This window comes from Heterocephalus glaber, unplaced genomic scaffold, assembly GCF_053883595.1.
Source record: "Heterocephalus glaber isolate CG9 unplaced genomic scaffold, H.glaber_assembly_v1.0 deba00001452, whole genome shotgun sequence".
NCBI lineage: Eukaryota > Metazoa > Chordata > Mammalia > Rodentia > Bathyergidae > Heterocephalus > Heterocephalus glaber.
Window position 1 is genome coordinate 4,815,020 of NW_028258302.1, and position 14,951 is coordinate 4,829,970.

The 14,951-nt window shown below is 38.9% G+C and overlaps 1 protein-coding gene across 19 annotated transcripts in view; it reads right to left on the bottom strand.

Annotated features, from left to right (window-relative positions):
* The window catches only part of Macf1 (microtubule actin crosslinking factor 1), a 354,064-nt gene that overhangs the window by 244,956 nt on the left and 94,157 nt on the right, over nt 1-14,951 (bottom strand). For 2 of the 19 annotated variants that reach the window (XM_087215002.1, XM_087214998.1), the window contains exon 1: nt 6,811-7,124. The exons of the other annotated variants lie outside the window; for them this stretch is intronic. In XM_087215002.1, the coding sequence (XP_087071128.1) occupies nt 6,811-6,919 (109 nt within the window). In that variant the 5' untranslated portion in view covers nt 6,920-7,124. Of the gene's footprint in view, nt 1-6,810; nt 7,125-14,951 lie in introns of those variants that run through there. 19 annotated transcript variants of the gene reach the window in all.

A 14,951-nucleotide genomic window follows, 5' to 3' on the forward strand; every position in this document is an offset into this window, starting at 1 on the left:
TTTGTTTTGGTTCCACACAACATCTCGTCAGACCACTCATGTGAGAATCTTTTCTCCTTATTCACACTGTATTTCTTAATTTACTAGATTAACATTTTTAAACCCTCATATCATACTTTCTTGTGTAGAGCACCTTGTCAAATGGGCATTTTATTTACTTGTTGGTATTGGAATTATATACCTACCTTTCTAAAATCTACTCAACTATCTTCTACAAAAAGCTAATTTTGGATTCTGAAGGTACATGAAAATTTTATAAGAAAATATTTGTATTTTTGTTTGTATCCAAATAGAAAGAAATAGAGAAGCCAGAAAAAGGAGTGAAATTACTTTAAGGAAAGGAATTAAAGAAAGAACTCATTTGGCAAAGAAAAACAAAACAAAACAAAAAACCTAAAAGTCAGAGGAGTCTTAAAAACAGTTTAGGTATTTTTTAGGAAATACATTCAGGAAAAAATTCAGGAATGAGCTTCAAAAATATTTAGGAAAATTTTTATAAAGGAATTAGGACCCAGGTTAGATAAATACAGTCATTGTTCTTTGGAATAGTAAAAGACACCAGAAAATGAACAGAAGATGTTAGATAGAATTGTTTTGTTTTGGTACTGGGGATCGAACTCGAGTCCTTGCGCTTTTGAGGCAGGCGGCAGAACCACTGAGCTAAATCCCCGGCCCTAGATAGAATTGTTAACAAAAAAGAAACTGATTTGGACATGAAAGAACAGGATCAGAGGAGCTGGAGATTATTTGGTTACGTTACTAACTGAGTAATGTCAAGTACTGTGTGCAGAAGTTTACACGAAGAGGTCTGTTTAGTTGTTTGTCAGATACTTATTTAATAAAGTGCTTCTGCTGGGTGATGTGCTTGTTGAGGAGGCCATAATCCCTAGACTGAACAATTTAAGGAAAGCATGGACCACATATGCACAATTTATTATCAGTGCTGTGAGAACAAAGATCAACTAACTTAAAAATCATCCAGTACAGTGGCTGGTTTTATTTATTTACAAGAACTAAAATTTTAAAAGTTATGAAATATTTCAAAAGAAAATTCAATACTTGATCATATGCTCAAGTCACCACTGGGCTGTGTTGCTTTTATATATGTCAACATTTTGCCATATTTGTTTTAAATGCCTTTTCTAAGGATAAAAAATACCATAGCTAAATACCAAAAAAACCCACCACCCATCCTACTATTAAGGATATAAAAGCAAATAGAGAAGTCTTTCTAATGTATAAAATGATTCATAATATGTTACTAACTTTATGTACTCCCACATTGGTTCTGTCACAATTTACTAATTTCCAACTACAAAATTTTGTTTTGTCCCAGCAGCCCTCAGGAAGGTAGCATGTCTTCAATGATAATTTTTTGTAAAAAAAATTGTAATAGAAAACAACTACAGTAAGACTCCAACTCAAGAACATTCCAGGTACGAACTTTCACAGGTGTACTGTATCAGATTCATAGGTGTACTGTGTAAGACTTACTTTGTTGAATTGTAAACGAATTCGACTTATGAACATTCTACTGGAATGGAACTCATTCATAAGGTAGGGACTTAATGTACATAGTTCTGGCCATTTGCAAAATGTATTCTAAGAAGTAAGTCAAGCTGGTTGTGGTGGCGCATGCCCGTAATCCCAGCACTTGGGAGGCTGAGGCAGGAGGACTGCCATGAGTTCAAGGCCAGCACCCACTACATGGCAAGACCTTGTCTCAAAAACCATGCGACATTATAAACCCTATTTTGCAGATGAGAAAACAGGCTCAGATAAATGAATGTCAGTTGGTAGGATCACAGCTATGACAAAAATACAGTCTGATTCCATGTTCAACCAGCTCTCAACCACAATTCCATACTACCTCCAAGTACAGGTTACAGGAATATAGTGCCAAAAAGCACAGAATAAAATTAGAAATCTTTGTTTTGTTTCTTCTCATACAGACTAAAAATCTGAAGTTGTGTGGAGTTAAACAACCTGTTGAAAATTACATAGTAATAAGCAGAAAAGCCATGACTTAGAGCTCAGATCTTTTGACTCCGAGTTCAGTGGTTTTTCTACTATCCTGCACAAATGGGGGGGGGGGGGGAAGCAAAGGAATAAAAAGATAAAGACTCCACCTTGATTGAAGCATCTAATGCTATAATTATTTAAGCAAAGATATATTAGCTATATGACCACTAGTTTAAATATTTATTGAAAGCCAGTTGTGGTGACACACACTTGTAATCCAAGCACTCAGGATGCTGAGGCAGGAGGATCACTGCGAGTTCAAGGCCAGCCTGCACTACATGAGTTCAAGGCCAGCCTACACTGCATAGTGAGACCCAGTCTCGAGACACCAAAATTTTAAAAAACATTTTAAATTGAATGTCTATTACATGCTTAATAAATCTATAGACAACACAAACGGAAGGCGCACAGCTAATACTATAAATGGAGAAAGTAAAGTTCAAAGAAATATGAAAAAGGCTGAAATATGAAGAAGGCTGCACCAAATTTCACAGAACAAAACTTAACTATGATATCTACAGACCAAGTACTAAAGTTCAAAAAGACCAAAGGCATAGCACTGACTAGAGGGGAGATCACAATTCACAATAAGGTTTGGTTATTTTGTAAATGATCTGAAGTTTAATATGACCCAATAGAAGGAATAAATTGCTTTTTTTAAAAAAGTGATGCTATCTTAGGTTTTACTTCATGCATTCCAGATCTAGGGATTATGTGTGGTCCTCCTAGTGGGATGCTGGAAATAGAAAGTACCTTAAGAGATCAGATTTTCCAAACCTTTCATTTTACCAATAAAGAAAACAAATAAAAACCATAGAGAGAGAAAATTTCTTCTTTTCATAAACACAAAAAAACTCAAATGTTCTTCTCAGGTAACTATAAAGCCCTTTTCCTATTTACACTGTAACGATGAGAGATAGTATAAATTAAGACAACACTGCATCATTGAGTTAACTTATACCTAAGCATCTACCTTAGAGTACATATCAAATAACCCAAGCCTTCTAAACATACACAGAGCAGGGCATAGTTCTCACTACAGCTAATGGCTAATGCTATGTTAATTCTTTCATTTATTTATTCAAGTAATATTTACTGACACCCATTTTGTTTTGAGCACTTAAAATACAGAGATGAATGAGACTCCTTGTTCTCTAAGATCTTATAGGCTAATAGAATCCAACTGGTGGCAAGACAGGGAAGCTAAGCCAGATGGTAAGACAAGTTTGAATAAGTAAAGCACCGAGGCACAGAAGAGGAACTCCTTCCAGTCAAGGAAGACTCCAGAGGCAGTAACTGATTACCTTGAAGGACAAACACCAAGAAGCCCAGGTGAAGAGAAGATTTCAGGCAGAGAGTTACGCTTTTTTAAATAACTCTAGAATGCTGGGTGCCTCTAAGGCCAAGACAGGAAATGAAACTTGTGAAACAGGAAAGCAACATAAAAACCCTTTCATTTCAGGCTGAAGAGTCTAAACTTTCTTCTAAAAGCAGTGGGGAAGCCTGGATGGATTTTAAGCAAAAGAGTGACACAGACAGCTCTGTTTTAGAAAAATCACTGTGGCTAGAGTTACAAGACAGGATAGGGTGGATGAAGGAGGTTATTTCAAGTCTAGAGGAAAAAAAAAAATACTCACATGAAGACAGTAAGAGGTTCTGGAAATAATGTGACAATATTTGTGAACACATGTGTAGACAGTGTATATTAAATATATTTAATATTTTAAATACTAATTGAGTTTTAAGCCCTGTCTTATAGATATTATATGGCTTTAGTACAAACTGTGCCCTCTTTATCTTGTTTTTATCTGCTAATGAAGCTGTGACTTGGGGAGATGGGTGTAAAAGCCACATATCATTAATCACCGGTGATTTCTTCACCACCTCTCTGCCACACTCCCTTCATCCTCCCTTTCACCCCCGACATGACCACCACACATTTTCAAACCAAAAACCAAAAATTTAACTTCCCAGAGGGAGTACTAGGCATTTTTAAATATAAGCTAGCCTAATATCTAAAAGAGGCAGCAGATTTGATCTTTGCTAGGCAGAATCTGGACTAAAAGGTATGAGTTACAAAGGGACTTCAGTTTAAGAAAGAGTTCCCTAGCCAGGCATGGTGGTGAAAACCTGTGATTCCAGCACTTGGGAAGCTGAGGCAGGAGGATCGCTACAAGTTCGAGGGCAGCCTGGGCATCATAGTGAGTTCAAGGACAGCCTGAACTACACAGCAAGACCCTGTCTCAAAAAAACCAACTGATTACCCTCAATATCTAAAACCATGTCCATTCTTTATACTATGTAAATGTGAAAAGAAAGTGCGACAAGAACAAAACTTTCAATACACACATACCACACCAGTATTACAATATCGCCATATACCGATGTGCCACCCACTCACTACAAATTATGGACTGAACATCTGAGCCCACACAACTGAGCTTTGCCTGGAATCTGTTAGGCACAGGACCTATATTCTATAATATATTCCAATTTTTTTTTAAGAAGGCCAGAAAGAGACTTTTCTTTTTGGTAGTTGCTATGTAGAGTTCAGGCTGGCCTTGAACTCACTACGTGGCACAGGCTGGCCTCGAATTCATGGTGATCCTCTGGCCTTGGGCTCCCGAGTGCAGGGATTTACAGGCGTGTGCCACCACACCTGAAGGAAAATTCTCATATTTTTAATCATGTATACATTTATGATCACTACAAATATATACAGGAGATGGTGGACTATTCAGTCATATCCAATTGGAAGGAAGTACTATAGCATAATAAATTATTTTTTGAAATATCTTTAAATAAATGGAATATATCTTAAAATTGGAACAGTAATATGGGCTAAAAACCTCTTAAGTATTTCCATATTCCATGGAAGATTTGGTATTCATAACTTCCAACTGAAGAGCTCGAATTTGCTTGCAATCTCAGCACTGAGGGAGTTCCTGAAGCAGGGGGAATCACAAGTTTCAGTCTTGCAAATTCAAGTTCTGCAATTTAGAGATTCTGTCGATAGGTAGGTAGGTAGGTAGACAGATAGAAAGAAAGAAAGAAATATAAATAAATGGGCTGGGAGTATAGCTCAGTGGCAGAGACCCCCCCCTCCCATTTGAGTCTCCAGTACTACAAAAAAAGAAAAGAAAAGCTATAATTTTACAGATAAATTGAACATACATATTCCTAACAGCTATTAGTTAGTAGAGTCAAAGTTGTTTTACATAAATAAAAAGCTTTTACAATGCATTTTTTTCTTTTCATTTCAATATATTTCATTGCTGTTTACGAAATTAGTATTTCTAAAACAAAAATGAAAGCACTTAAATGATAATGGCTCTTTTCTATAGAAAATCCAAAATATTAAGTAATTAGTGGCTTAGAAATGTCATTACCATAATGTAACGGGAAACAAAGGTACAGCTTTTTGAGTCTACGTGACATTTTCTCATTGCATATGATATATAATAGCACCAAATAACTCAAGCCTAGCATCACTGCTTTCTAAGTTCAAATGTAGGAAACCCAAAGAAAGGAAAAAGTGAAGAAATAGAAAAAGAAAAGGCACACTAAAAAAAATGAAACAAAAAAGAAAAAAACAAAAGGAAAGCCACTTTGGGGTACCATTTTAAGTGCACCATCATGTGAACAAACATATTTCCAGATGTCCATCTCTGTTTCTACTGACAGAGATACACACTGGGATCTTGACTATAGTATTTAGTCAAAAGCTTTTCCTGGGAATTACTGGAAAGGACACTGGGAAATGACGGAATAACCTAATTCTGTTATTCATGAACTTCTAATGAAAAGCTAAGTAAAAAGTCATCAAATCTCCATTTTAACTTGTCAGAGCCACAGTAACAAATGTCTAAATGCCTTGACATAAAGGTAATGAGCTGACAACAGTGACTCAGAATTAAGTTACTCAGAGCTGATCCCTACACTGGGCAGTTAGAAGTAAAGGGAGCACAATGTAACTAACAGCAATATGGGAAGAAAAAGTGCCCTGGCACCATTAAAAGTTATTATTTTTGGTTTTATTTTCAATTTTCAGAACCCAATTCCTTGGAGAAGAGAACAGTTATCTTCTAGCACTGAACAGGCCAACTTGGATGCACAGCTAAACTATGCAGCTGCTCCAGGGGAAAGGAACAGAATCAAACCATCTCAGAAAGAACTCAAGGACCCAGTGTTCCAGGATGCACCTCAGCAAGGAACACTACTCAACCGCTTCCTTTTATGACCTTTCTTCCTCTGCCTTTTCTCACCCCAAAATACACTAAATCCAGAAACCACTCCAATCCCACAAGTCGTCTCAACTGTATCTGGAAGACTATGATAGAGTTACTGGGTTTGGTTAAAAGTAAGGATCCAAGCAACTACTGTCAGATTGAGAGAGTAAAAAAAGGGGCCCGGGGTTTAGCTCAGTGGTTCCGCCGCCTGCCTCGGCAAGCACAAGGTCCCAAGTTCGATCCCTAGTACCAAAAAAAAAAAAAGAGAGAAAGTGAAAAAGGAAGACCTGAATCTCTGAGGAAGATACACAAGGCAGCAGAGCAGCCACTTCCCTCCAGCTTCGGGCCCAGACATCACCTCATCTAACCAGCACCCTGGAGCCAGACAACCCTGAGAGCAGGAGAGTCTAAATCCCAGAGATCCGGAGCCCAGTTTCCTCAATATGTCCACACAGTCCAGTCTGACAGGCAGCCCAGCTGAAGGGCACACTGGCCCTTTAAGGACCTCCAGGTCCTCACAGCCCCACAGCTGACTAAAGAATGGGCACCAGTTGGTTACCTGCTCTTCCTCTGGCACACCTCTTCCAGTACAGAACACCGGCAATTCCAAGAATGTGAGTCAAAATAAAGATGGTTGGTGGCAAAAAAGATGAATCTAAAAAAGGCATTTTCAGGCCTGTCCTTTCTTCTCCCTAAGTTAGCCACGAGCCAGCTCAGGGCTGCCTCTAGATGCCTTTCTCCTGAGGTTACTGCTGTCCTGCGCTATCAGCACAGAGGCAGAGGCCCAGGGCTTCGCGTCAGAAGTTTCCTGCCAGCTTGTCCTCCATCTCGCCTCTGACTGCTTTTGAGCAGGCAGTAGTGGCCTGGGACTGAAACAGAACAGTGTATCTCAGACAAAGCCCAGGAAACAACCAGCTTAGGCGTGGGGGAGGGGCGGGGAAGAGGAGCAGAGAGCAGAAAGGACTGCCCCAGCCAGTGTCACGCTGACTCAAACCTCTATCTTAGGCATCCTCGGTCAGCTTAAACAAACCTCAGACCCTTCTACAAGAAGGGAGTGTGCCAGAGGACGTCACACCCCTAACTTTCCATTCCCAGCCCACTTGGAATACCAGACTTCAGGATGCAGCCAGCACAGACGCACTAGGAACTTCTTGCAGGGAGCATCCTGGCCCAGCTGGAGGGCAACCCTTCCACAGCCACAACCCGGGGGGTGTGTGCCACTGCAGAGAGAATGCACACAGAACAGACCCCAAGAAACAGACCGGACAGCGATGGTCAGGAGAGCCAACTGCTGGGACATAGTGCGGGAGGGCACTTTTCCAGGGTTACCTGGAAAACCTACCAATCAGGAACTCAAGGACAGCAAAAAGCAATGCCTTCCACAGAACCAGGGCATGGGCACAGTAGAAACAACCAAAAACACATTACCACTATATACTGACTAGAATGGCTCAACTTAAAAAGGGTGATAATGCCAAGTGTTGGCAAGGATGTAAAACAAACAGAACTCTAAGACACTGGAATGGGTGTTTTAAGTTGGCATACACACTCTAGAAAAGTTTGGGTAGATTCTTATAAAGTTAAGCATACACATACCAGAAATCTCACTCCTAGGTATTTTCCCAAATGACAACACATATGTCCACACAAAGACCTGTATATGAATGTTTATAGCAACATTATTCAAAATAAATAAAAACTGGAAAATAACCCAAATATCTACCAAAACTTATAAAACTTATAACTGGTAAAACTTTTAAAGTTACTACATCCACACAATGGACCGCTACTGTGCAATAAGAAGGAACTACTATGTGCTTGCTTCGCCAGCACACTAAATACATTCAACCACATGGGTGATCTCTAAAGTATTACTCTACATGAAGAATACAAGCACAAAAGACTATGTAACTGCACAATTCCATTTATGTGAAATTCTAGAAAATGACTATAAGAATAGAAATCAGAAGGGATCAGGGAAGAGAACTGATTACAAAGAGAACTGAAAGGGGTGTGGAAATGTTCTGTGTTTATTATGATAGTAGTTCCATGGCTGTATACATTTGTCTAAACTCATTAAACTGTACACACACAAGAGTGAATTTTATACATATAAATTATTCTTCAACAAACCTAACAAACATAGAACACATTTAAAGATTGGAAAGTTTACACAACCTAAATTGAATATGCGAAGGTCTCACAATACCACTGCATCTCTCTGTATCTACTTCTCTCTGAAAAGGTATTTTACAAAGTATGGTGAGGACACACAACAGAACCCTGAAGAATACATCTGATGTCCTCTGTGATGTCTAGCATCCTCTACTTAGAGAAAGTAAAGATTATACAGTTTCATCTGTCTACCAAACTAGTCTTTGTTTCTAGGATGTCTATTACACTACGGGTGCTGCACTGTCACAAGCATTAAAAAAGGCAAATTCCTTTATATATCTGTTGTTACCTTTTTTTCCTAATAAAATGGAAGGGCTTTAGATCTGAATAACCCACTACAGAGATAGATAATAAAATATCCTTTGATGGAGGAACCAATACAACAGGAACTTTTTAATACAGTATCAAGATATCTATACTTGTGTAATAATCTCATTTCATTCATCAAATATTCACTTCATACTATGTGCCAGGTCCTGTTCTAGGTCCCAGGGACATAGTAAGAACAAAACAAAGACCTTGTCCTCACAAGAGGACAGAAAAAAAATACAAACAAGTAAATATACAATTTGTCACATTAACGCTATGGAGAGCTAGGTGTGGTGGCACACTCCTGCAATCCCAGCACTCAGGAGACAGAAACAGGAGGATCACCAAGAGTTCAAGGCCATACTGGGGTACACAGTGAGTTCAAGGCCAGCCTAAACTACATAGCAAGACCCTGTCTCAAAAAAACAAAAACAAGCAAACAAAAACTACTATGGAGAATACTGAAGGAGGTAAAGAGCAGAAAGGGGTGCCAGTGACAGTTTATACTACAGATACAATATGGTCAGAGAAGCCTCTCTAATAATGTGGCATTTAAGCAGTGCTCTAAAGAACATAAACAAAAAGTCTTAAGACTATCTGAAGAAAGGATGAGCCAAAACCAGCCAGTACGAAGACCTTGAGGCAGAAGTATGTTTGATATGTACAGGGAATATCAAGAAAGCTGGAAAGGGCCAGGGATTTAACTCAGTGGTTCCGCCACCTGCCTCACAAGGCCAAGGTCCCAAGTTTGATCCCCGGTACCAAAAAAAACCCAAACAAACAAACAAATAAAAAAGAAAGCTGGAAAGGTTGGAGCTAAAGGGAGAAAGGAGAGAGTATCAAGAGATAAGGCCAGAGAGGGGGTCAGATCACCTAGGGCCTTGCAGGCCATTTGTTAAACCTTCTGTTTTTATTTTAAGTGAAAGGGGAAGCCTTTTGGGGTTTTATGTGGGACAGTGACATGATTTAGCTTGGGGTCTGGTACAGAAAGCTCTTCCTCCTAGGAAATGGGATGCAGTGGGAAAGGGGGCCGTCCTCTATCCTAGCATGTAACACATCAAAGTTCCATGTTCGTGGGGAACCTGGGGCTAAACCATTCGTAGATGACCTGCTATAAAACAGAGCAGTGAGGGAGATGTAGGGTCAAAAGAGAACTCTCCTGGCGTGTGACAGATAAATGAAATGCAAGTGTTTGCTAAAGTAATAAGCAGGGCCACGGATTTAGCTCAGTGGTTCCGCCACCTGCCTCACAAGTTCCGAGTTCAATCCCCAGTACCAAAAAAAGGGAATAAGCACTCTAGAGGAAAACACGATGCTGCAGTACAGTACAGACTAACTTAAGGCTACCTCTCTGATTAAATAGATGACTTCATTCATTCATATAATTAAAACATACAGAGCCTATGCAAGATACCATGGACAAAACGATTACTGCAACACTCCCCTTACAGCGGAGAATCAGAGAAGCTTCCGGGCCCTGATGTTCAAAGATGGATGAGTCTGTAGGGGAAACTAACATTTATTAAGCAGCCACTATAAAGCACCTTATTTTTTAATTAATTTAATTCCCATAAATATCCCTGGGACATATATACTATTGTCTTCATTCCATACACTAAGAACTTGAGGCTCAGAAAAGCCATTACTTTGCTAAGGTCACAAAGTAAGAAAGAAGATGAACTATCTAAAAACTTGTATCTGCCTGATTTCCAATCAATGTACTTTATCATACTGCCTCACCTTGCTAAAAAGTTCAGGCAAAGTAAGCACAATGTGTAAACTTAACTTTAGGCTAAGCAATTTGGGATATTTATAGTTTGAAATACGTCTTTTATAAGGGTTAGCATCTGAATAGTTCTACCAGGCTCTAAAGAAAGAATTTTAGGGCCAGGGATTTAGCTCAGTGGCACCATGCCTGCCTCACAAGCAGTTCAATCCCCGGTACTGGAGAAAAAAGAAAAAGAAAAAAAAGAAAAGAAAGAAAGGAAAGGAAGAAAGAGAAAGAATTAATTTAACTTCAGTATAACACAGTACATGCCAGTGCAGTTTATGTCACCACTTCACAACAATACACACGTTCACCATATTTTCATTTCCCAAAGTGAAAGCCATTTCTCTACCCTATTCTGCTGGCAGAAGTTATTATAAAACTGTCATTAGAAAATAGAAGGAAAAAATGGAAACAAAGCTTTTGTACACAGGCAGGGGAAGGAGGTTGAGGGGGAAATGGGATAAAATTTATTTTTAAAAAAGAAAATAATAAACCACATTCATGCCATTCAGATATACCTGGGAAATCCAAAGCACTCAAATATCAACGTACATTCCTAGTCGGTCTTCATTTTGTTTTGGTTTGGTTTTTGGAGACAGGGTTTCACTATGTAGTTCAGGCTGGCCTTAAACTCACTATGTAGCCCAGGCTGGCCTGGAACTTGCAGCGTTCCTCCTGCCTCAGCCTCCAGAGTGCTGGGATTACAACCATACACTGCCACACCTAGTTTAGCCTTTATTATTAGAGAAGATAGTGAAAAATATCTAGACTTATTAAAGATTTTCCTAAGATGGTATGCTATATTTTGGATACATTACTTTTCTACATATGACAGGTAAGAGGTTTGTTTATGACCTTTCGGTGTGCATGTAGGTATAAATGTATGAAGGAAAGAGAAGGGGAGGCCAATGCATTTGTGAAAATAAATAGACGTTTTATTTAGCAAAACTAAGACGGATCTGTATACTGTCATTACAGGAAGTGGTTAGAAACTGGCAGGAGACAGCGACTGGTTTTCCTTTTAGAGATCTTTTATTATAAAAAGAACAGGCCATATAAAGTCACATTTAGCACCCCCCCCCAGGATATCCCTCACTAACAGCAAATTGGGGCAGGGTCCCAAACCACCAAAGAAGCCTTATGGAAGCAATGCTCAGACCGGCAACAGGATCTTAGACCTGCCTCTCTTTGAGATGACTTCACTCACAGGAACTCAGGATGGCCTCCCATAACTGTTAACCACAAGAAATCCCAAAACAAGGCAACACCCCAGAACCTTTTCTGTGTTTGTAAATAAGACCAAATCAAGCCCACAAAAAGATAAGCTGCATGTTTTATTTAAACTACTATGGAGTTTTATTTGGTTTCAAAATGTTATCAACAAGCAGCATAACTGCAACAGACACAAACTGAAAGTTTAAGATGTACCATAATCTAGGGGGGGAAATGTGCCCACAAAGAAAGAAGGCGTTAAAAAAAATAGCAGATAGGGGCCAGGGATTTAGCTCAGTGGTTCTGCCACCTACCTCACAAGTGTAAGGTCCTGAGTTCAATCCCTGGTACCAAAAATAAAAAATAAAAAAATAATTAAAAAATAGCAGATAGGGCTGGGGATTTAGCTCAGTGGTGCCACCACCTGCCTTGCAAGTGCCAGGTCCCAAGTTCAATCCCCGGTACCAAAAAAAACAAGAAAAAAAACCCCCAAAATTGCAGACATAGATAGGTATGTCCACAGACATAGATACATGGACAAGTTACTCAATTTGAGGGAATCCCAATTTCCTATTGTAAAATAATAATATAACTGATAGAGCTATATGAAGGATTAAATAAATTAATGCACTTAATGTGCCTGATATATAATTACTCAATAATTACTGGCTATTACTGTCATTATTTTAAGGAGCAACAAATAATTTCTGTCCACAAAGGCCTCTAAATGTTGCTCAGACTGTACCAAACTTTGGCACACTGATAATTTATCTAATTATGATCTAAATAATCTAGCACAATTTATCTAATCCTAGTCTCCTACCTGCCAATCCTGTCCTTACTCATCACAAGATTAACCTCCCTGAAACATCTTCATAACTTGATTATTCATAATTACATTCTAAAACTTTTAATTTCTTCCTGTCAGCAATTTAGGTCCAAAACTGTGGCTTCACAATATTTCTCTCACTAACCTTGCAGTGTTCTTCCTTTCCATCTCTAATAATCAAAATCCTATTCCTATTTTAAAGCCGACACTTCCACAGAACCATCCCTCCTCCTCTGTTAGAAATAAACAGTCCTCCCTGGAGCTTTTATTATGCTTTATCTGTTTCTCTTTCATGTTTAGCACTTTACAATACAGGTTAGAACAGCTTAATTCTTCACATGGTTAAGTTTTTGAAGGTTGATAAATATCTGCTCTCCTTTATAAAATTCTAGTCACTAAATGACTATTTCTGGAATGAGTGAATAATTAATGAAAAAGAGTGGGCTCTAACAAGCACTGCACAAGCCTGTAATCCCAACACTCAAGATTTTGTGGTTAAAATCGATGTGTTCCTATTTCCTATTATCTATCTTTTATTCTGCTCTTTATTTACACTTTGCATTTCCCAAATAAGAGAAACCATGCAATATTTAAGCTTGCATGTCTTTTTTATTTCACTTAACATTATGTCTCCAGTTGCAGGGAGACTGATCTTTTGCAAATGGAAAGGGACCAAGAGATGGAGGAAGGTGGGAAGAGCAAGTTAAAAAGAAGATGTGTTGTGCACATGTACCAACTCCCCACAAGGAACATAATCATTATGTATTATAAACATGCACTAACAAAAATTTAAAAATAGATGCATTCCCATAAGGAATGTTTATATTCTGAGAATAAGCATAGTTTGTTGGATTCAGTTTTGTTTTTCTTGTGTGTGCACTCCCCTCTATATTTCATGATTGCACAACACTTTTTTTTTTTAAGACAAGGTCTTGCTATGTAGTTCTGGCTAGCCTTGATCTCACTATGAAATTCTTTTTTTTTTTGCACCAGGGATTCAATTCAGGTCCTTGGGGTTGTGAGGCAGGCAGCGGAACCACTGAGCTAAATTCCCGGCCCTGGACTTGATCTCACTATGGAGCCCAGGCTGGCCTCGAATTCCTGGTGATCATTCTGCCTCAACCTCCCTAGTGTTAGGATTCCAAGTATGCACCACCACATCCAGTGCTTCAGAAGCTGGTTTATAAATTCAGAAAATAGGGCCGGGGATTTAGCTCAGTGGTTTCGCCACCTGCTGTGCAAGCGCAAGGACCCGAGTTTGATCCCCGGTATCTAATTAATTAATTAATTCAGAAAATATACTTCTGCATATCTCTCCAGATATGGATTCTGCCCAACATACTCTGGTTAGCCTTTGTGCCTACCTCAACAACTGAAGCTCTTAATCTTTGAGAAAGAGAAAGAGAAAAAAAGAAAGAAAACCAAGCTAAAGAGAAAGGCTAGAAAATAAAGTGGGGGCCGGGGATCTAGCTCAGTGGTTTCGCCGCCTGCTACACAAGTGCAGGGACCCAAGTTCAATCCCCGGTACCAAAAAAAAAAAAAAAAAGAAAGTGGGAGATGTTCTGGATAGCATTTCTAGAACTGGACTCTTTTTATTTTTAGGTACCAGGGATCGAACTTGCGCTTGCAAAGCAGTCATGGCACCACTGAACTAAATCCCCGGCCCTAGAACTCAACTCTTAAACCCATGTGCCTCTCTGTCTCTTTGCCCAAGACCCTCATCATAATCTGTTAACCAATCCTAGAATCAAATTCTGACTTCATCATCTCTAGCTGTGTGTCACTGAACCAATTAATCTCTTTAATCCTGTTTCTTCATCTATAAAATGGGAATAATAAAATTACCTCTTTGCAGTGTTAATAGTGAGGGTTAAATGAGAAAGTGTGTGGAATATTTGGGAAATAGTAAGCTTTAACTATTGAAAAGACATTAAATGTTAATTAACGCTAGCTATTGTTACTGTCATTGCTCCACAAGAGCTTTGTGCCCTAGCAGAGCATTAACTCATCTTTAGTGACAAAGATAGTCAAGGTAGAGTGTTTAACACTTTTTTTTTTTCTGGTAATAAGGTTTTACATTTATTAAAGATAGGAAAAGAAAAAGGCTCTGCAGAGTGAACTTGGGCCAAGTAAAAGTAGAAAAAGAAGTATGCTCTACAGGAGAAAGTGGGCTGCAGTGAGAGAACACAGTAGCCTAAGTGTTTACCACGTCTAAGCCACCAACTCAATGGATAAATCAAAGTATGTGTCAAGGGCACTGCTTCAGAAAGGGAAAGGAAGAGACTATCTAGTCGACCTCAATAGCCGTATTACCATTCTAAGTAATCCCTCTCTCTAGAATATTGACCATTTCCCCCCAACAAATTAATAAGATGTATAGCTATTAATTTTTTACAGGAAACTC